This window comes from Astatotilapia calliptera, chromosome 5 (assembly GCF_964374335.1).
Source record: "Astatotilapia calliptera chromosome 5, fAstCal68.1, whole genome shotgun sequence".
In the NCBI taxonomy this organism is placed as follows: Eukaryota; Metazoa; Chordata; class Actinopteri; order Cichliformes; family Cichlidae; genus Astatotilapia; species Astatotilapia calliptera.
This window is the reverse complement of record NC_137426.1, coordinates 9,449,124-9,472,433: the sequence shown is the minus strand read 5'-3', so window position 1 is coordinate 9,472,433 and position 23,310 is coordinate 9,449,124. Positions and strand designations below refer to the sequence as shown.

General features: G+C 41.1%; 1 protein-coding gene across 1 annotated transcript; it reads left to right on the top strand.

Annotated features, from left to right (window-relative positions):
* Nucleotides 1–1,679: 1,679 nt before the first annotated feature.
* Nucleotides 1,680–22,580, top strand: ece1 (endothelin converting enzyme 1). Its single transcript, XM_026167123.2, has 18 exons — nt 1,680–1,823; nt 9,600–9,735; nt 13,701–13,913; nt 14,018–14,142; nt 14,250–14,396; nt 14,706–14,771; nt 15,036–15,224; nt 15,847–15,989; nt 16,238–16,352; nt 18,623–18,733; nt 18,813–18,911; nt 19,048–19,125; nt 19,243–19,346; nt 19,600–19,710; nt 20,145–20,212; nt 20,285–20,475; nt 20,910–21,005; nt 21,680–22,580. Exons 1-18 carry the CDS (start codon nt 1,695–1,697, stop codon nt 21,854–21,856), a joined length of 2,298 nt encoding a protein of 765 aa, XP_026022908.1. The 5' UTR covers nt 1,680–1,694; the 3' UTR covers nt 21,857–22,580.
* The last annotated feature ends 730 nt before the right edge of the window (nt 22,581–23,310 follow it).

Here is a 23,310-nt window from a genome sequence, read left to right as displayed (position 1 = left end):
TTAAAATGATTTGCAATATGATGTGTTGTCTAATAAATGGATCCATGTGCAAGCCTCAGCTAGGGTTAAACTTCTTTGTTATTTGGTGACCAGCTTCCCACTCCAGCTCATAAAGGAAACTTTGAAGTGCTATTTCTATACATTATTATGAAATATTCTTAGTATTACCTTACCTTTCAAGTTATTTTTCTTTTTATAACGGAAAGTTAGTGTGGTTGTGCATTATTGGTGTTTGTGTCGCTTACCCACTTAAATCAGCCAGACATTATGCTTTAATAAATAGAGCCATGATACATTTTCTTTTATTTTTTACATATACTTCCCAAAGAAGGAATGCCTGCTGATGGTCGGGTGACCGTGGCTCAGGGGGTTGGAAATCGCATCTGTAACCGGAAGGTCACCGGTTCGATCCCTGGGCTCTCTGTCCTGGTCGTTGTGTCCTTGGGCAAGACACTTTACCCTACTTGCCTACTGGTGTTGGCCAGAGGGGCCGATGGCGCGATATGGCAGCCTCGCTTCTGTCAGTCTGCCCCAGGGCAGCTGTGGCTACAACTGTAGCTTGCCTCCACCAGTGTATGAGAGTGAATGAATAGTGGTATTGTAAAGTGCTTTGGGTGCCTTGAAAAGTGCTATATAAATCCAATCCATTATTATGGTCAGCTGTAGATATTCTTTGTCTTGTGTGTTTAGGTTATACCGATGACAGGTTCCACTTACACGTCATGGTGCAGGATTTCTGTTCTGTCACTTCCTGATTTATTTTGTAATCCTTGGACCATGTTCATTCCTGTTAGCTTTGCTTCTGTTCCTTCTTACGTTTCCCTCCAATTTTCCACCACACCTGTCCCCAATCAGATAATCACTCTCCCCAGCATATATACTCACAGCTTCCCTTCCGGTTGGCTTCTTTTTTAAAACAGCTTTTTCATGTTTGTGCCCCTTTTTGGGTGAGGGATTAAACATGAGAAGAAGTGGCTGTTATGACTTTCAGGTAACAATTGCAAAAGAAACTGAGCATGTATGTAAAAGATTGTTGTTGTTTTTTTTTCTGTGCTCCTCCTCCCAGTCCATTGTGTCCTATAGAAAAGACAAAGGGCGTGAACTACAACTGCGCGCTTGCCTCCACAAATCTAAGTGAAACCACATTTGAGTATGTGCTTTCACACACACTCACATAGACGCGCACGCTCACACAATCTGTACCATACACTCAGTCTCAGTCATGTAAAAGTCAGAGCTACTTCCCGTTTTTCAGTAGTTCCGGCTTCTCTGTTGCCGTGTTTGCACAGACCGTGCTGAAAAGGAAGTCTACAGAAACTTTGCTCAGGAAGAGAGGGAGAGGAGAAGCGCAAGGAGATCGTACTTTCAGGAGGAGGAGGTTTTCCTACTGTTGTGAAGTTTGCTGCAGGGTCTCTCTGCCTGAAGCCATGGGGGTGTTTGGAGGTGTTGAGAGAACTGGAGGGAGCAGAAAAGTGCTTTGAAAGGCAGACCAACACGTGTTGTTTTTTTTATGTTCCATTTGTTTTTCCCCCAAGCAGTTTTGCTGTGTGAGTGAAAGAAGTAAACCGGATAATTTTTTCTCCTGATGGATTTTAGAGGGAAACCCTACTCTGCCTTAAATTCCTGAAGAACAGACACCGCACGCAAAAACTCTCACACACGTTAGTGGGATGTTATTAGATGCTTGAAGCAACATGGAAGCTCTGAGAGAGTCTTTTCTTAATTTGACTTTTCAGATGTCCGCATACAGGCGAGCCACTCTGGACGAGGAGGACGTGGTGGACTCCACCAGTGACGATATCTACCCATCAGCTCCCATGCAGGTAAGAATGCAAATACCTTGGGCTAAACCTAAGAAACAGGTTGGTGCTGGTACTGGATTATTATAGAACATGTGGGTAAGTGTGTAATTGTTGAGGTTTTGCACCTGGTATAAGACAACACATTTTCTAAATTTTTAATTACAGATGAACCAACAGCGGCTTATGCTTATGCTTATGATTAGTTTTTTCTTTTTAAGCAAGCTGTCCTCATTTAGTGGTTCAATAAAAGCCGCCACTCTAGCCGTAGTATTAGTTTAACTTGTCTACCCGGAACTTTAAGATATCTAGTACTTAGAAATGTATTCCTATTCTGATTTATGAAGGAATTTGAAGTCTTCATGTAATGTTGCATTGGCCAAAACATCTAAATAGAGGCCTCATTCTGAACTGAGCATGTGTATGAAATAGAAGATTATAAGATTAGTGAGTATATTTGCATGACAGTTGAACGAAAGATGGCCTAACCGCTAGTGAGCTGGGACATATCCTCCCCAGTGTCTGTAGTTCTCAAACTAAATTTGGATCCCCTGGAATACTGTTAATGAATAAGTTAAAAATAAAAAGGCTTTAAACTCTTCCAGAAAAAGTCACCAGAAAAAAAAACTGTGGTCACATCACTTGTGTGGGTTTCATCCAGTTCTGTCCAGAGACGGCATTTTGTTTTTGCTCAGTGATGGACGGGGTGCATCCAACTCTCACCCAGCATCAGCTGGTATCAGTCCACTGAAACTGGTTGGATAAGCAGTTAAGAAAAGGCATGAATTGATGGATAACTGCATAGCTGTCATTTTTATCATTTTCATACATGTTGGGTGCAGATTGCTGCATCTTATTATTTATTTATTTTATTCATGGTGGGGACAAAATAAAACTCCTGTAAAATAAAATTATCAGTGCTATAACTGAAAACGGTCTATAGTTCAAGCAATACTGAAATCTGAACTTTGCCTCCACTGTTCTGCTTGGCTTTCAGTGTGGCATCAAGCACAAATTAACCATGTCAACAGTAAAAATGATAAAGCTAGCTAAATTAAAGAATTCCCAACAGCATGTATTTGTATTTTACAGGAGCGTTGCAGAAACATCCTGGAAATGTTATTCTCTGTAGTAAAAACAATGCAAAAAGCCATAATCAAAACACTAAGAGTATGCTGTTGCTACTGCCCTTCTACTCATGTATTTGGTTGACAGCATTTTGAGATCATTTTACAACATTTCAGCAATTTGGCAAATATTAATGTTTGGACAAATGTCTTAATTGTTACTTGTAAAATTTAAAAATGATTTGTCTCCTGTGTCTTAGAGAGAAGACCACAACGCAAGAATATTCCACAAATTGACTTTAGTTTTCAAACAGAATGAAATTGGTTGCTTTTTTTCTCCCCATTGAGATGAAGTTGTCTTTATTTTTTTTATGGTTTTCACACAAGGAAGTTTTTGCGCACAGACACTGAAGCATTTAAGTGTGAAATCCTTTGTATTTTTTCTGCTTTATGAAAGAACACAACATGTATAAAGGATTTCACTGAGACTGCAGATAGAGCATTTGGCCTCATTGCTTAAGTTAAACAGTGTATTGTTCATGTCCATACAGTGCAGACAGACACTGTTTTGTGCAGTTCGTTCATTCTTTAGGTGCTTTATTTAACCAGGATTGAAACTGTGTTCAAACTGTGCCTAGATTCAAGTATAACGTGTGGGGTTTTTATTTTTGTGAAATGAAATGTAGCTTCCTAAGACTGTGGCAAACTACAGGTGAGAAAGACTTGGCAGTGATTATCCCAATTGTGCTCAGAAATGCAGCTCTGCACCAAACCTGCTTAATTCACTAAGGCTCTGGGATTAAGAAGCCGCCTTTGCTTCGATCACACTTTAATTTGACTTGTGAAAATGTGTTGTTGTTTTTTTGTTTTTTGTTTTTTTTCCGCCTGTCCCATTTGGTTCTTTAGCCATCAGAATTGTTGTCTGAAGACCAACAAGGATACCCAATGGATTTACTTTGCCGAATGGATCATCGTGGCATTGCCGTATTGGTCCATTTGGTCGATCTTTGTTTTTATTATTTATTATATTTTATTTTCAGATGTTACAGACGGGACAGACATGAGTGAGAGATAGGAAAGGGAGAAAGAAAGAGGAAGGAAAGGAAAAACAGAAGGGGAGAGGGACAGTGAGAAAGGGGGGGGAGGAAAAAAATAAAAATCTCCTGGATCACCTGTTGAGAGAAGAATAGAAAACAAGCAAAAAAAGACAAAAAAAAAAACAAAGCAACATACTAAACACAACACAATCGCATTAATCTAGCTAAGTGTAAACAGCAGTAAATACTAAATATTCAATGTTGTTGTGCAGCACGCAGGACAGATGTGCTTCGAAGTAGCAGCCAAGAAAGGTGTAATTTGGGTCTACGAGCAGTGAACACCCGTGTGCATACCTGTGTGGATCAGCGTGCTTGTATTCCAAAGGTTTCTCCATGTAACGATCTGCTAGGGAGTGTGGGGGGGCCACAGCCCCGTCCTCCAGGGTGTGAAGCAGGTATGGAGGAGATCAAAACTCCAGACATCCAGAGGCCCCCAGAACACAAGAAACCATGGAAGACCAACAGAGGGGCAGCCGCGCCACTGTTCCAGTAAGAGCTGAGGAGAGTCCCAGATGAGGGTTCACTCAGCAGCCGCGGAGCAGAAGCCAGGGGGAGTTGCAGTGACGCGCCCGTGAGCTCCGCCGGCCGCCAGCTGTGCCTGAGTGACCGAGCCCCAGGCCGAGAGGCCGGGGGCACCCCACCCCCGAAGGGGCCCGAGCGAGCCCCAGGCTCCAGGCCCCGATAAGCAGCCGTCAAGGAGTGAGCCGGTGTGTACCCGGACGCCCACCCCCACACACAAAGAACCACCAACGCACCGACCCCTGAGGGAGTCCGCCACTGGCAGGGGAAGTGGTGGTAGGTGGAGATAGGCCTCCAAACCTTGGAGGGCCTGAGGTGTCCCCAGAGAGGTGGCGTCTGATACCCAACCTGACATATAGACACAGACATACAGGCACACACAGACACAAACATCCATTCCCCCCCCTCATGCTCTCATATGCACTCACTCCACACTCAACCAACGTGGAGACAGACATAAAGAGACGCTGTACACACGATCACACTCCCCAAGCGTACTCTACAAACCGGGTCTAGGTACCCTTACCCCTGGAGGGGGGAACTGCACCCAGACCCAGGTGGTGTTACCCTTTTCCCTGCGGTGGGGAGAGGCAGACCACCCCGACTCCGTAGCAGCAGGGAGGCCCCACACTCCAGACCGCAGTCGGACGGCCAACTCCACCTAGCCCTCCCGCTCCAGCAGGCCACAGAGAATGGGGGTGGGAGAAGACTCCACCCGCTTATTGTAGTGTTGATGCATGTGTGTTCTAAGGTGCAATTAAAACCCAGGAGGGCATGGAGCTACCTGCCAGAGAGCAGCAGGTAAGCGCATGGTCCCTCCTGCTAGCCCTCAATGTCTACGTGTATTTAAAATTGAGAGGTGGGCAACGACGCCAGGGGTGAGGTGTACACCCTGATGGTAATTTGGACTCCGTGTATCGTGCCCACCCCCAAGATCCTATATGTATGTGTAATGAGAGTGTGAGTAATGTGAATGTCTAAGTTGTGGGATAAAATTGAGGCAGAGGCAGCCAGAAGGGGACGGGGGGGTAGCCTCCTCTGCACCCTGGTGACATACCCCTACTCCAAGGCCCTGCATGTGTGGGTGGTTGTGGTGGAGCGGGAAGAGAGAGGCAGCTGGAGATGGGGAGGGAAGGAAGGGAGGGGCAGGTAACCCCTCCCTGGGGCCAGCTCCCCCGCTGACCCCAGTAGGCACCCCCATACTCCGCGACCCGCCAGGGAAAGGGGGCCCAGGCCCATCCAGACCGGGGCCCAGTGCAGCAGCGCCTCCCGGCCCCACAGAGCCCGGGACAGTCCACCCAACCCCACCACAGAGAAAACTGCACCCACCCCACCATCCACTCATCTTCCAGACTACATAAGACAATAGACGCCCAGGCTGAGATCTTCCTCCACCTCTCCTGTATCTCCCCCTCCTGCAGAGAGAGTTCCTGAAGAGAGGAAAGCTCCTGCAAGATGTGACCATCTCCCCCACCAGTTGAAGAGCCCCCCAGGCGGTTCGACGCACCGGCGGCACCCTGCTCCAGGGCCGGGCCCCCATGCACCCACCCGCCCCAGCCCAGAGACGGAGCGCCCCCAGAACCTCACGCCCATCCCGGACCCACCCAGGGGCAGCCAGGCTACCAGGTCAGTAACCCACGTCCGTCAGCACAGACCCTCCCCTAGCCCCGCTGCACGCAGCCGCGAGGAAACAGTCACCTGAGAGCCAACAGAGCCCCCAACCGGACATGACCGCTACCCCGGGTTGAGCCCCCCAAGGAAGATGCCTCCGGGGAACCCCCCGACGCCCTAAGCCTGTCCCTACCCCCACACCAATCACAACAGTGAAGGCGGGACCAAACTATGACCCCCCACCCCCACTAGGTGATGGAGCTGATCAAAGGAGCCCAGAGCAATTGATCTGGTGTGGTGGTAGAGGCTGTATCAAGACTAATGTAATCTAATGGATAATTTCTATATTGGTTAGAATTAAGATTATTTTTATTTTTCCAGTTCATGAGGACTGTTTTCTTGGCTATGCATAGGGCAGTGAAAATCATATGGGCGATATTCTTTTCTGAAGTGACATTATCTAAGCTGCCCAGTAAACACACTAAGGGGGAGGTTGGAATGTTACATTTCAGACACTTTGATAAGTCTTCACATATCTCGCGCCAAAACTTTTGCACTGGTGGACAGAACGTAATGTAATTGTCTGGTGTATTGCCTTGACAGTGTGAGCAGTTGTTGGAAGATGTAAAGCCCATCTTGAACATCCGATGACCTGTATAGTGCACTCTATGTAGTATTTTGTATTGAATTAATTGCAGACTGGGATTTTTAATTAATTTAAAGGTTTTTAAGCAAATCTGAGACCAGAAGTTTTGGTCTAAGCTGACTGATAAATCTGCTTCCCACTTTCCAATAGGAAGGGATATTGATTTATCTAATTTAGAAAGTGTTCTGTATATTTTAGATAATTTGGGGGATTTAAGAGTAAGAAAATGTGCCGCACTTAGTGGTGTTTGTAATTCAACTTGACTGAGGTTAAATTTCTTTTTTACTATGGATTTAATTTGTTGATATTCTAAAAATCTTTTCTTGTTGATCCCATATTGTGCAACTAGTCTGTCAAATGGAATAAATTCTGTTCCCTCTAATATATGTTCTAAGTATTTAATTCCTTTACAACTCCATTCTGTGAAATTAATCATATTATTGTTTTGTAATATGTCAGGGTTATTCCAGATAGGTGTACGTTTGCATGGGATTAATGAAGACTCCGTTATTTTTAGAAACTCCCACCATGCTGTCAGAGAAAAGCTGATGTTGATACTTTTAAAGCATTCATGTCTTTTGATGTTTGAGCTAATAAATGGTAGGTCTGAAATCTCTAGATCCTTGCATAGTGCCTGTTCAACATCTAGCCAGGGCTCAACTAAGAGGGTATGTTTTAACCATTCTGAGATGAACTGAAGCCTGTTGGCTAAGAAGTATTGGTAAAAATTAGGCAGATCTAATTCTCCTCTATCCTTGGTTCTTTGTAGCGTTTTTAAGCTGATACGCGGGGGTTTATCTTTCCAAAGGAATTTGGAAATATATGAATCCAGAGATCTGAACCAATCTTGTGATGGTTTGTTAGGGATCATCGAAAATAAGTAATTTATTTTTGGCAAGATCATCATTTTTATAGTGGCGACCCTTCCCATGAGTGATATGGGTAAAGATTTCCATCTAGTCAGATCGCCTTCTACTTTCTTTAGAAGTGGGATGTGGTTTAGTTAAGTCTGAAAGCTTAGGAGAGACATTAATACCTAAATATTTAATATTTCCGGATTGCAGTGGGGCAGAGGAAGAATTATGGAAGGAGCAGTTAATGGGGAGAACTGTAGATTTTGGCCAGTTAATTGAGTAATCTGAAACTCTTGAAAACCAGTTTATTAAAGTAATTAACTCAGAGGTTGGTTTGTGTGTTTTGCAGAAAAAGCAACACATCATCCGCATAGAGACTGATTTTATGTTCTGTTCTTACATTTTATGCTCTTAATTGTTGTAGCCTGTCTAAATGCTGCTGCTAGAGGTTCGATAAAAATTGCAAAAAGTGAAGGGGAGAGTGGGCATCCCTGTCTGGTGCCCCTCAGGAGATAGAAGCTGGAGGATGTCTGGTCATTTGTTCTGATACGAGCTGTTGGGGAATTGTATAATATTCTTATCCAGTTTATGAAAGAGTTTCCAAAACCAAATTTGTGTAAAGTTGCGAATAAAAATTTCCAGTTAACTCTGTCAAATGCTTTTTCTGCATCTAGAGATAATATTATGGTTTCGATGTTTTTATCGTATGAGTAGTCTATTAAATTAAGTAATCTACGAGTGTTTGTTGAGGAGTGCCGACCTTTTATGAAACCAGTTTGGTCAGGATGAATTAAGAGGGGGGTCATTTTCTCTAATCTCTTTGAGAGAGCTTTGCAGATTATTTTAAGGTCTACATTTAAAAGAGAAATTGGACAATAGCTTGAGGGAAATAAAGGGTCTTTGCCTGGTTTTAGCAGGAGACTAATGTTGGCAGAATTCATATTTGGTGGTAGTCTGCCCTTTTCCTCGATTTCCTGCAACATGCCGTGGAATACTGGTGCCAAAATTATCCAGAATTCTTTGTAGAATTCTGCAGGGAAGCCGTCTGGACCTGGAGCCTTATTATTGGGCATACTTATCAGGGCTTCCTGGAGTTCACTTGGCGTCAGTGGCGAATCCAGTTCCATTGCTTGACTATCTAGTAATTTTGGAAGAGTTACGTTGTCAAGAAACAGATTAATTTCATTTTTAGATGGGTTTATTTGTGGTGAGTATAAAGTTTCATAGAAATCCCTAAAAATGTTGTTTATTCTTCCAGGATCATATATTATGTTCCCCGATAAATCTTTAGCAGCACATATAGTTGTTTTTTTCTTTATTTATTTTTAGCTGGTTAGCTAGAAATCGACCTGATTTGTTACTGTGTTCAAAATTCTGCAAGCGAAGTCTTTGTATAAGGAATTGTGTTTTTTTTTTTTTGTTTTTTAAAGCTGGTTAAATATCTTTAACCTTGTGAAAATGTCTACTAATAGCAGCAAATCTGATCCCTATATTTATAGATTTGGCATACCTGGCTTCAACATGGTGTAGTGTGTGGAATGAACAAAAGTCACCATTTATTTATAGGAGTCTCGTTCAGACTGACCAGAGTCTGTAATGTGTCCATTGAAGGATACGAGTGACTCTTGGAGTCAGTCTTTGAGCCACTTTTCAACAGATCGTTATCAGTAAACTCATCATTTAAAGGGTGAACACCAAAAGCAGCAGATAAAGTTCAGCGTTGTCTTGTCTTATATTAGGCCAAAAGTAAACTGTGCTTTTATTAGTGAGGAAACAATGAAAGAATGCTTGACCTCTTTCAGTGTATGAGGGCTGAGGAGACTAATGGAGAAGCCATTGTGCTGTGAAACCATACCTGTCATCAAATCCCTGAGAAACTTTATCTAGACACAATATTTTCCAGTTTTTGTTCACAAGTAAATACACTCATTGTGTGTCATTCATGCAGTAGTGTCTGTGGCTTTGAATTTTAAAAAGCCATCTAAAAGATTTGTGTATGTGTGTAGGTGAGTCTTCTGCACGGCCGTTCCTCGTGTTGGCCGAGCAGGACACGGATGGAGAGGAGGCTAATGTGCTTGGTGTGCATTCTGTCAGTGGGCCTGTTCGTAACTCTCATCACAACTGGGATTTTCTACAAACAGAGTGAGTCCAAAGTTTTATTGACACCTCAATATTACTATTTTGATCTTTCAGTGATTTTATATTTCTAATCTTATTTATTTTTTCTGAACTCCACAAAAGAATGAAAGAATCCTAGCCTGTAATTAACTTATACACTTAAGTTTTAAAATCAGCTGCTTCCAGTAACTAAGAAAATGATGCAGAAACAATCAAAAATATTTGGATTTTCAAAATAGGTTTAATTCTAAAAAATAAAATAAATAAAAAATTACATTGAAAGGAGCCCAGTGCCTGTATTTACAAATGTCATAAATGACCCCACACAACTTTACGTTCTCCTCGCCACATCACATGTCTTGTGAAAGCTTCAGGTGAAGAAGACACATTATTATTGGAGAATTTTTAGAACGGTCACAGCTACACTTACAAATATAGATGGTTCAAAGGTGACCCTGCTTGATCCCTTGAAAGTTGAGGTCAATCAACAAATTTGTGCTTGATGTATTAGACACTCTTTTGCAATGTAGAAATGCAAAGGGTGACCTTGTGTCCACAAACCCAGAGCAAGACTCAAGAAAATCTAGCAAAACATAAAAGCGCTACCCCATTCATGCATTTTTCTTCCCTTTATCCAATTCAGGGTTGTGAGTGGGATTGGGAGATCCCCCTGGACAGGTCTTGGGCTATTACAGGGTTAACATATGGACAATTGTTCATGCTCACATTTACATCTTCAGCCAGTTTACTGTAAAATCACCTAACCCTCTGAATTGTGGGAAGAAGCTGGAGTGTCTGCCAAAAAACAGACACTGGGAAGACATGCAAACTCCATAGAGAAGGCCCAAACCCAGAATATTCTTGCTTTAAAGTGACAATGCTGACCACTGCTGTCCTAAGTGTTTTGAAAAGTCACCTCTGCAAAACATGAAATGGAAAAGGCACAAGAATGCTACACCCATTTTAATTACAGTAGTACCAGTTGGCCTCATTGCTTAATCAAAGAGACATGACTCTTTTTTTTTTTTTAAAAAGGCACCAGGCTTTGTTTTGAATTTCCCTGCCTCCAGGGTTTAAAGGTTATATTTGTACTTCTAAATGTGAAACTATAGCAAAAAGCTTACTTACTGCACTTTTTTCATTGTTCTGCACAAGGAAAGACTGTAAGACTACAATTTGCGAGGGGTTATTAAATAGAGAGTTGTGCAAAGTTTGTTCTTACTAGACTTATTAGATTCTTACTAGAATGTCTGGATTAAGTTTCTTCAAGTCTAAGCCAGAGACCTTATAGAAGAGAGAGGCATGGCACTCAATGTTGTAAAAAAGTAAATATGACAGAATTCTATAATGGTCCAAATGAAGAGAGGGCAAGTAAACTTGAAATTATATTAAAACTAAGTCTGTAAACTTTAAGCTTCAAGCAAACACTTAGGGTTTTATTTGAAGTGTTATTAACATAAACTTTTTTTTTTTTTTTTTTTTTTTAATGTTAATAACACTTCAAATAAAACCCTAAGTGTTTGCTTGGGGGTATTTCCCAAGCCCAGAGCAAAAGCCAAGTGGTGAAATTTGTTTCTGGAAAGACTTTGGTATAGCAAAGTTAACTAAATACACTGAACAAAAATATTTGGGAACCGCTGACCTAGAGGATCGCCTGAGACCAGCTACCCAGACAGCTGCAGCAACAATTGGTTTGCATAACCAAAGAATTTCTGCACAAACTGTCTCAGGGAAGCTCATCTGCATGCTCGTCATCCTCATCGGGGTCTGGACCTGACTGCAGTTCGTTGTCACCAACTAGAGTATGCAAACACTCACATTCGATGGCGTTTGGCACGTTGGAAAGGCGTTCTGGTCACAGATGAGTCCTGGTTTTCACTGTTTAGGGCAGATGGCAGACAGCGTGTGTGGCGTCGTCTGGGTGAGCAGTTTGCTGATGTCAACGTTGTGGCCCATGGTGGCGGTGGGGTTCTGGTATGGGCAGGCGTATGTTATGGACAACAAACACAGGTGCATTTTATTGCTGGCATTTTGAATGCACAGAGGTACCGTGACGAGATCCCTAGGCCCATTGTTGTGCCATTCGTCCACGACTATCGCCTCATGTTGCAGCATGATAATGCACGGCCCCATATTGCAAGGATCCGTACACAGTTCCTGGAAGCTGAAAACATCCCAGTTCTTGCATGGCCAGCATATTCACCAGACATGTCACCCATTGAGCATGTTTGGGATGCTCTGGATCGGCGTATACGACAGTGTTCCAGTTCCTCCCAATATTCAGCAACTTTGCACAGCTATTGAAGAGAAGTGGACCAACATTCCACAGGCCACGATCAACAACCTGATCAACTCAATGCAACAGATGTGTTGCCCTGCGTGAGGCACATGGTGGCCACACCAGATACTGACTGGTTTTCTGCCCCCCCATAAAGCAAAACTGCACATTTCAGAGTGGCCTTTTATTGTGGGCAGTCTAAGGTACACCTGTACATTATTCATGCTGTCTAATCAGTCCCTTGATATGCCACACCTGGGATGGATTATCTTGGTAACACAGATTTATAAAGATTTGAGAACAATATTTGAGAATCATGGGTCTGCTGAAAATGTTTCTACATACACAGATGTTTGAGTTCAGCTCAATAAAAAATGGGAGCAAAGACAAATGTTGCATTTATATTTTTGTTCAGTGTAGTTCCAGCTCCAGACATGGGCAGTACTGATATCTTACCTCAAGAGTGGAAATCAACTTTGCTATAATGAAAGATGGTTTATAGGAGAATTTTCAATAATGCAATTCAATGAGTTTTTAAAAATAAATAAATATAATTATAATTTGTTTTGTAATAAAGTAAAATTGCCAACTGAGGTAGAATCCCATGCTAAATTTTTACAAAAATCCTAAATGTATATTATTGTGGTCCTAATATTCCTTCACAAAAGTGCTAATATAGCTAGTGAAAGAGAAAAGTCTTGCACAATGTTGTCGAATTATTCATTTTATTATTTTTGGCTAGTGGGGATTAGTTTCTTGTATGTGAGAGATGAGGAAGAAAAGTCTAAAGTAGAAATGTGATTGTTAGATGCTTAAAAACAACCCTAGCTCTCTCTCTCTTGACCTTGTTCATTATGGAAAAAGGAGTTTATGGAATTGTATTGACATCCTGGTGGCGTCTCATCAATGGTAGCTTCCTTAAATTTACCATGGGAAACGTAATGCCACTTCCTCCAATTCAGCACCACAAGTCGGATCACACTTTGAAATAACAAAAGGAACAAGGATGAAACCTCCTAAGGGTACTAACATCATCACAGCACATATGTCTCAGTCTCTGTCTCATACCTTATATGGACAAGCTGAAGGTCTTACAGGAAGTTTTGTAGTAGAGGTATTCACTGCTTACACTTCTGTAAATGTTAAAAGGTTTCTGTTCAACAGCTTTAATGTTTAGAACAGAGAATCTATAAGCCTCAGTGCTCTGCTTGGTTCCTCTTTATTGTTCTAGAGAACTAACACATATATACTGTATGGGAAAGTGTCATCTTAGATTTGGATGTTAAAACAGCTCAAAAGACATGTTTGTGGTGTTTGTATAAAAACTGTACTTGACTCCTGAAATAATGAAATGATTGCTGAAGTAATCCTCAGTCTTCTGCCCTTTTCTGTTTAATATATTCATCTATTAATCAGACACTTTGATTAATAATTATTTATTAGTGGAACATGCCACTTCCTCAAAGACCTGCCACGTATCAGTATTATTTCTAAAGAATATTGCAATACGCAGTCCCTTCAGGTTGTATATTTGTTCTTCTAAGATGATGGATTCCAGATGGTCAGAAAACCAGGGTTTTCTGATCCCACAATGAATTATTTTCAGATTATCCATTTTGGTTGTTTCCCACTAGCTGATAATGCTGAAAGTGAATTATCCATGAATTTAATATGCTTTAAAACAGTTTTTTGCTTTTTTTTTGTGCAACAGCACACCCAGGCTTGTGCCTAACAGAGCCATGCATTACTGTGGCCAGTGCGGTTCTGGGAGCAATGGACCGATCCGTAGATCCCTGCCAGGACTTCTATAACTTTGCTTGTGGGGGCTGGATAAAAAACAACCCACTATATGAGGGCAAGTCCCGCTGGGGTTCTTTCAGCAACCTGTGGGAACACAACATGCTTGTAATGAAGCAGTTATTAGGTAAAGATCCTTTATTTGAATGCAGTTCAGTGTTTTTAGTTTTTTTTACCCCCATATTTTTAGCTTGTTTTTTCCACTGGTGTGATTTCATTGTATTTGGGCAGAAAACACAACAATGAAAGGTTTAAGTGATGCTGAAGAAAAGGCCCAGCGATATTATGAGGCCTGCATGAATGAGACCAAGATTGAGGAACTGGGAGCTAAGCCACTCCAACAACTAATTGACCAGGTATGGTTATTCAACTTTAAAAGAAATCATTTTTATTGATTTTAATAAAATTGATTTTCTTGGCTCCATTAGTTTCTGAAAGTGTGCTTAATTCCTGTCTGTTCCAGATCGGAGGATGGGGTCTTACTGAACCTTGGGACAAGGACAACTTCCAAAAAGTTCTGCGAACCGTGTCTGTCAACTTGCGTACTTTTCCTTTCTTCACTGTGTTTGTCAGCACAGACTCCAAAAACTCCAGTACTAACATCATCCAGGTGAGAAGAACAGAAGTTAAAGGTTTAACAGCTTCCTCGAGGACAGGTTTTATCTATTATTCTTGGACCGATTCCTTTGTTATTGCTACAGTATTGGTCTATCTGCTTTCAAATGAATTCATTCCTTTTGTAGGGTGTCACAAGACTATGACAAAAAGGAAAAAGTGGGATCTCTGGCAAGTTTCTGCATTAGCCTACATGCTGGAGTTGCCAGGCTAATGCAGAAACTTGCCAAATGAAAACAAAAGGGCTGATTTTGAGCTTATACAGAGGCCGAACGGAGTCATAGGCTGTTTCTCTTAACACTAGGTGGATCAGACCAGCCTGGGACTACCTTCACGTGATTACTACCTCAACAAAACTGCAAATGAAAAGGTATTGTCTACAGTGTTAGACTGGTTTTAGTTATGGCAGTTTGCATGCAAGGGTGCACAGTAATTTAAACACACCCTGAGCCTCGTTGCCTTGTTACAAAAGGAAGTCAAATATTTAATAATATTCCTATTTTGGCCTCGGGGGATAAACTCTGCATAGTAGCATGTGGTTCCATAGTTTGAATTCTTTCCTAATTTAAGTTTATAATGCATTCAAACATTTTCTCCATACAACCCTGTCTCAATGTGCTGCCTTTCTTTATAGTATCTGACAGCATACCTCAACTTTCTAGTGGAGTTGGGAGTTCTTCTGGGTGGCACAAAGGAAAGTTCTCGGGCCATGATGGAGGAAGTTTTAGATTTTGAAACCACCCTGGCCAACATCACAGTCCCTCAGGAGGAGAGAAGAGATGAGGAGCTCATTTACAATAAGATGGAGGCAAAGGACCTGACAGTGAGTGTCTCCAGAGATCTCTTCTTCTAACTTCAGGTTTAACCGCATGTTTCTGGGGTTCCAAAGCTGTCTCAGTTCCTACTGCAGACTTAACAGGCCCTGGAGTATGTCTTAGCAATTGTGTAAAGTCTTTCCCAGTTGCGTATCATAAGATGTGGATTGCTACAAGCACTCTTGTGTAACAACAGTACTGGTTAGTAAGAGCGATTCTGTTGCTTCGAGCTTGGAGTAAGCATTTCATGTTTTTCCTAATATTATAGGTTTCTTATGTCTAAGTTATGTCTTTGTTTTGTTTGTGGCTGGCTTTATGCTGCACACTGTATGTTTGCATGTGATACCTTGTAGCTAGATCAGGAAATGCTGTGGTTTACTGAGAGCCTTTGTGTGACTGCCATTTAAAGATTTTGGGGTGAGTGAAGTCAGATAGGCAAAGTATGCTGAACTTCCAGTGTAGGCCTCAGTTTTGATGGTATCGGCAAAGGGAAGAACAAATGTTTGCAGTATTTAAACTTTCTTCAAATGTCAGCTGCACTGTGAATGACCATGAATGTACGTTAAGATCACTGTAAAGAAGCCCAGACTCTTCTCATCATTCCTCAGTTGCTTGTTTTGTGTGTTGCAGACTCTAGCTCCAGCAGTGGACTGGATGCCATACCTCAGAGAAATGTTTGCTTCTGTGTCACTTAATGGATCAGAGCCAGTGGTGGTTTATGCCAAAGAATACCTCCAGAAAGTGTCTGACCTCATAACTAAAACAAATAAAAGGTGAGGTGCAAAGAAACTCTTAATCATTTTTTTCTTTAACGTGTCAAAGACAGGTTGCATAACGTTGTGAACACAGCTATGTAAATATCTGTTCCCCTAGATTTATTATGCAGTCAAATAAATAAAATGGAGCAGAGGAGATCAACAGTCTACAATAACTCTTGTACATTTACATGATAAGACCAACTGCTTGGATTTATTGTGAATTGCCCCTTCTTCAATTAACAGATATTTTTATCTTTTGTAAGCCTTCTCAACAACTACATGATGATGAAAGTAGTGAGAAAGATGGCCTCAATTTTGGACCAAAAGTTCCAGGATGCAGAGCAGCGTTTCCTTGAGGTCATGTATGGAACCAAGAAGGTAAGGGATGAAGCCTTAGGCCTTGTCACTATAATCAATGTCTTCCTGGTTATCTCAACACTCGATGGGCATATTGGAATGCATCTGGGCACTGGCAGTTAAATTGGATATAAAAACATGTCAAACCAGCTTTAACTGGTGTTAATGTTAAATCTTTGCCAGATCAATTTGTATTTATTTCTATAATACTGCTTCTGTAGGGATGGGTTCTATCCTTTTGTGATCCTAAGTAAATTAAGTTCACATCAGTAATCAGAAGGCAGTTTATATTGTAAAGACTCTACAAATTCTAGCAATTAGACTGCCCTTATATGTGAAACTATTTGGCAGCAGTGGGGAGGAAGAACTTAAACAGCCACCAGACTACAGGAGAGGAAGACAAACGTTAAAGGCATGGGGGGGGTCTCTTTAGTGCATAAGGGGAAGTGTCTCAGTGGTGAGCCTATAGCAGCATAACTAGGAGATGGTTTGAGGTCACCTGATCCAGCCCTAACTGTAAGCTTTATCAAACAGCCTTGCATCTAATCTTAAAGTAGAGAGGGTGTCTGTCTTCAGAATCAAAGCTGGAGAGGTGTCTAATAGCAGAAGGCTCAAACTTGCATTATAGATGGCTTAAATATGCACCTTCTTAGAAACGAGTGGCAGTAACAGCTAGGGGCAGAAGTAAGAATAAAATGAATATGTAAAGTGTTCACTTCATAAAATGCAGACACAGTAACGGGAATCTGCAGTTTCCTGCTCTGAAAACACTCCAACTCCAAACTGCATCCTTCTTTGTTTTTACTTGCATTTGAAAGTTTCTGGGTTGATTCAGAAATGACAGCTTGTTGAGTAATTCCTGCTTTAAGAGTTTGCTCAGTGACATAATGTAAGCATACAGTCTTGTGACATTTAAATTCAGATCAAAGGGTGCATTCACAAAAATGACAGCAAGTTTGCTCACCTGACTCATTATGTTGAACTTTGTAGAGAGCGGAGTTAAACTGTCCAGGTCTTGAGTTGGCTGCTACATAAATACAGTGGCAGTAAATGACGTCACACCTCCCCAGAAAGAGTACAGATAATCTGCAGTCTTGTGAATGCAAAGTATTCACACTACTTTCCTATAATAGAGGAAAAAATGGCTGACATACAAAGAGCAGTTTCAACTTTCTAGAGAGCAAAGGTTAATATGGAGTTATTTTTACAGTAAATAAAACCCAAATGATTTGCTCTACGAAACACAATGATGCTACAGATTTTATTTTTTTATTTTTCAAACAAATAAAACTTTATGGAAGGTCAGCTCAATCTCTAAAGTTGTGCTTCCTGTTTGACTGTGAATACTCCAGTGACTTCATCCCTTATTGGAGGAAGATCTGTTCCCTGTCTCGTTACCCACTGGGGTCAAGCTGAAATAACAAACCAATACTCTGCGTGCGTCTTTGTTTCTGTTCCACATCTCATTTTCCATCTGTATGCCGAGCGGATTCTAACGTTTTCTTGCTCTGAACGCTTGCGTCTTTTTTTTTTTTTGTTTTGCCTACAGCTCTGTCATTTTCCCCTGAAGATAAACTTATGTTAATCTAGAGGTAGCAAAATTAGACTTTGCAAATACAAGGAAAACCTTTAAAAACAGTTATGAGAAATTAATTTTGTAATTGCAAAATTTAATTTGAATAACTGAGGTTTGTTTTAAAGTGCATTTTAGATTTAGGGGAAAATGACAAATGTAACTACTTAACAAATGAAAGAGTTTCTGGTATCAGTGTGTTGTGACTCAGGGCAGCATCAAAAATTGGGTGTGGCATGTAGAGTGCTGTGAGCTATATACAATCGCTGAGCCTAGAGAGATGGCATTTAAAATTTGCTTAAAATAACAGCTCGAAGGTCATAGACAAAGCAATTTATCAAGTATATGGTTCACTTTCTATCAGAGGTCTTGGCATCCTTCATAAAATTGTTCAAAAAAATAGTAGTGTTACACCTTAATTATATATTCTAACAGCAGGAATGCAATAAGCAGGATGCAGACCTCCACTTCAAAATTGGTGAATTTATTTCTAGCCATGTAGATCTGTTTATCATAGTCGGGGTTCTAGGCAATTTAAATGCAGCAAGTTAAAACTTATGAGGATTAGTCATGTGTAATCTGGGAAATCTAGGAGGTGGTAACTAATCTGAAGCAAGAAAAATATGGCAGCCTAAAAAAACACTGCACAAGGCAAATGACACCTAACAACCAGTGAAGGGTGCATCGTTTTCTTTAACGCGTCTTGGGTTTTTTGCAGAGCTGCACTCCACGCTGGAAGCTGTGCGTCAGCGACACAGACAGTGCCTTGGGCTTTGCTCTTGGCGCGATGTTTGTCAAAGCCACCTTTGCTGAGGACAGCAAAGCCATTGTAAGTGTTTCAAGGTTCTTCCTTCAAAATAGCATCTGCGAGAGATCGATTGACGTCTCTTTGTCTTCCTGTGCTTCAGGCTGAGAAAATGGTTACAGAAATTAAGCAGGCATTTGAGGATGGATTGAAGTATGTGAGCTGGATGGACACAGAAACAAAAAAGGCAGCAAAAGAAAAAGTGGGTATAAAGCATCCCCCTGGTGCTTTATGGTGACATCTGTGCATGAACTGTTTTCTGTGTAGAAGTGGCAGAGAAATGCAGCACTGCCATCTGCTGTGAAAATATGTCTCTTACAAATTGTCGTCTTTCACAGGCAGATGCAATATACAACATGGTCGGGTATCCTGAATTCATCATGAATGGCACGAAACTGGATAAAGTGTTCAATGATGTAGGTAAATGCAAAAGTGGATTACAGGTCCTAACTTCTCACTTTTGTTTGTCATGGTCTCTTTTGCCTGATTAAAATGCTGAATTTTATTTTCTGTTACTTTGATTCCTCTTTCAGTTTGCTGTGGTGTCAGGCCTTTACTTCCAGAATGTTATGCAGTACTACAACTTCTCAGGCAGAGTGACTGCAGACCAGCTGAGGAAACCTCCCAACCGAAACCAGTGAGTTCCTCAGTTTTAACCCTCTTTCCCACCATCCTTCTCACAGGGGAGGTAGCACACTGTTATGGGAGTGAATTTCTATTGGCGTGTGTGCATTATACTGACGTAGCAGAACCAAACTTTGTCTCTAATTGAGCTATGGAGGAGGGGTTAGATTAAGGTTCCCATTAGTTTCAAACTGATCTGAAGTCTGTGTAGGAACAGGAACTTGATGTTGATCTCATGAGGTGCATTCTTGTACCTTGTTTTGCAGGTGGAGCATGACCCCTCCAACAGTAAATGCCTATTACAACCCAACAAAAAATGAGATGGTTCTGCCTGCAGGAATCCTGCAAGTTCCCTTCTACAGTCGCTCTTGGCCTAAGTATGTCCTCCATGTGTTGTTGGAGTTTGCTAAATAAAGTAATTAACACTCTTTATTCTGCTGTGAAAGGCATTTATATTTGGCTGACAAACTGACCGTCACATTTACTCACATTCATATACTACTGAGATTCAAATCCAGAGCTGCTGCTTTGAGGCAACAGTGCTAACAGCTGTTCCACCCAAACACAATTTTCCACCTTCTTAGTCTTTGTGTTCACTTGAAGCCAGTAGCCACTTAGATTAACGTGAAATACAAATGACTTTCTCACACTTGAGACCAGCACCTACACTATTTAAGCCTCTGAGGTCTGAGTCATCATGGGTGATGATATCATAGGCGATCAAAAGATGTCAGTTTTGGCTTTAAATCATTGTCTGTGACTTAAAACTCAGCAAATCTGTTTAACAACCCTCTAAATTTTCTTTGTGTAGAGCTCTCAATTTTGGTGGAATTGGAGTTGTCATGGGCCATGAGCTGACTCACGCATTTGATGACCAAGGTAAAAAAATCTTAATTTGTATTTTCAGAGTGACTTAAACTTGACCAAAACTAATAATATTTGTATTCAAAGGCAGGGAGTATGATAAAGATGGAAACCTACGCCCTTGGTGGAAGAACTCTTCTGTTGAAGCTTTCAAGACGCAGACCCAGTGCATGGTGGAGCAGTATGGCAATTACAGCATCAACCAAGAGTCTCTGAATGGAAGACAAACGCTGGGAGAAAACATCGCTGACAACGGTGGACTCAAGGCTGCTTACAACGTCTGTCAGATAAGAAGCACGGCTCACCTTGAAACCTCATGAAATATTTAAATGTGCAGAAAGGGGCTTTCTGTGAGCAATGCTGGTATAAGACTGTATTTGGGTTATAACCAAGTTTTGACACATTGCATGCTTACAAGGTCAGACGAGCAGTGCACAGATTTGCCATTAAGCCCCTGTAGCAGTTTATCTCTCAGGCCTGCTGTGGGTCATATCATTAATCTGTATTGGAAAAAGGTTGTCTAGTTTACAGTGAAGCCTGGAAATGCAACAGGTGGCTATGAGTGGCCTTGTCAGCCTCTAGTTACTACTTCACATGCACACATTCTTTCCATGTAATGAAAGGTCATAAGCTGTGAGGCAGATGACCAAATGCTATAGAAGCAAAAGTGATGCCCTAGAAGTAAATTGAGGTGCTTCTTTTTGTTTTGAAGGCTTATTTAAACTGGATTAAAAAGAACGGTGAGGAGGCCACGCTGCCAGCGCTGGGAATGACGAACCATCAGCTGTTTTTTGTGGGGTTTGCCCAGGTTTGTACCAACCAACACTGCTTCTGCTTTAAAGCCTTAATACACATCTGGGGGTGTGCTTTGAGCTGTAAACTGTTCAGAATAACAATTTGTGGTTACCATCTTGGCTTGGTTCTCAGCGTTGCATTTACCACACTCAAAGGATACACAAGTTTGCCACACTTGTTCCTGTTTGTTTCTGACAGGCTCTAAGAAAGCTGGTATGTCACAGATCTCGATTGTATGCTTGTATGCAAAACCATGGCTGTAGGAAGACGACAAGACCTATTATAAGCTTTGTAGTGTAAAACTCTGTAATAAACACCAATGCTAAAACACTGCTATAAGATGGGTGGTGGAGGGGACAGGTTTGAATAGAGAGATTTTGATCTTAAAGTCTCTCAAGATATGCTGCTCAAAAATTAAAGGAACACTTAAATCACACACTGGATCTTGATGAATAAAATATGAAAGTTGGAAAGTACATACTAGTCTGTGGAACTGAAAATCACTCCAAAAATCAAAGTGGGAGACAAATCAAACTTTTTGGGCTTGTCTTGTTGTTGCCTCTCAAATGTACCTGTTGTCATGGTAATTTGCACCAAAGCAAATTATTCTCAACAGCTTTTTGAGTAACTCTGAAGGATTAGGTAGACAAATAACTCATCCTTGTCTCATCTCTGTTCCTCTCACAGGTATGGTGCTCTGTCAAGACACCTGAGAGCTCGCATGAGGGCGTTATGACAGATCCTCACAGTCCTCCGAGATTCAGGGTCATCGGCACAGTGTCAAATTCACGTGAATTCTCAAAGCACTTTGGATGCAAAGCAGATACTCCCATGAACCCAAATCACAAGTGTGAGCTTTGGTGATGCCTCGTTGATCACGGAGTTTAACAGGAGTGAAACTGACACTGGGGGTGGGGGTTGTTTAAGATGCCAACAAAGCCTCATGAGACTGAAAGTCCCCTTTTGCTACTTAGTGCTTATCAGGCTGTTTATCGGGACAAAATGTGGCTGCTGTGTTGGAAGGATTGCAATCTTCACTACTTCTATGCAAAGACTGTTTTAGCAAACTGCATTCCCCGAAATTGAGATTTAATGTTGCTTTATTTTGTTTTTGGTTTGTTTGAACGCTTTGAAAAACCACCTGATAGTTACGATGGAGGAACCACTCTTCTGGCTTCATATTTTCAAATGAGCAGATTAATGGGACTTTTTGTTACTTTCCACTGAGCTTTTATCTGCTGCTTTTATTGAATGTTATATTTAAAGTTTTTGTTCTTTTATACAAGTGAACCAGGAATTAAAATATTTTTTTTTTTTTTTTTTTTTTTTAACCTGAGGAAAGTGCAGTTAACACTGTTTTTTTTTTTTTTTTTTTTTTTTTTTTTTTTTTTTTTTTAAAAGCCGTTAAGGGGTAAAAAAAATACTGTTTTAATGATGCAAGTGTTTGCCTTTTAACACTTAATATTCCAAAAATGTGTACAGTTTGGTCAGTGTCATTCAGAACTTGAGTAAGCAGAGCCACAATGTGCCATACCCATTTATACATTTTGTCACAAATTTTGTACATTAAAACCAAACTAGAAACATTTCCCTTGTTCAGTTTATTTGATTCATGCATCACTTTAATTCACAGGCAAGATTCTGACCTGACACACAGTGACCAGAGGCTCAGATTCTGCATATGTTTTGTTTGGGTCCAGTGGTCTTCCCTGGGCTAATTTTGGGTGTCATTTGACTTTTTGCAAAATGTTTTCTGCATCAGTTTCATTGAAATATCTATGAAAAGAGTTGGGCACAGGTGACACCTGCCAAATTCATAGACTAGAAGTTAATGCTGTAAGGTTCTTCCACTTTGGTGGGTGTTTTGTTTTTTCTTTAGCAATACAATCCTCAAGTTGTTGTTCATTATCCCTCTTGACTAAACTTGATGATCTGGCTTTCTGTTATCTTCAGTTTGCCTTGATTCAGGTGTAATCTGAATTTCTGATATTGGGTTACTTTGTCTTTTACAGTAGTAGGTTATAGGTGTAAATGAATATGTTGCCTGATCATAAATCAGATTTTTAAATGGCTCAGACATGTTCAAAACCTTTGTGCATTCAGAACATTTCATGTAGACCGGTTTTGATTTGTCAGAAGTACAAAATATGATTAGACAAACTAGCAACAGTATGAGGGTGGAAATTGGCTCACAGCTTGAGGTTTTTGTTTTTTCTAAATGTTCTGGCTCCTTCATGGTTATTACCCTGCCTATGTGTGCAGGGTACTAGAGGATGAATGGATGTACAGCTGCTGCATATATCAATTTTTCTTAAGTC

Excerpts from the sequence above, each read along its gene's own strand:
- ece1 (XM_026167123.2), top strand. The coding sequence starts at position 1,695 with ATGGAAGCTCTGAGAGAGTCTTTTCTTAATTTGACTTTTCAGATGTCC. Across the intron at positions 13,914-14,017 it reads TGTAATGAAGCAGTTATTAG|AAAACACAACAATGAAAGGT; the intron begins GTAAAGATCCTT and ends GTATTTGGGCAG. Across the intron at positions 19,126-19,242 it reads TGGATAAAGTGTTCAATGAT|TTTGCTGTGGTGTCAGGCCT; the intron begins GTAGGTAAATGC and ends TTCCTCTTTCAG.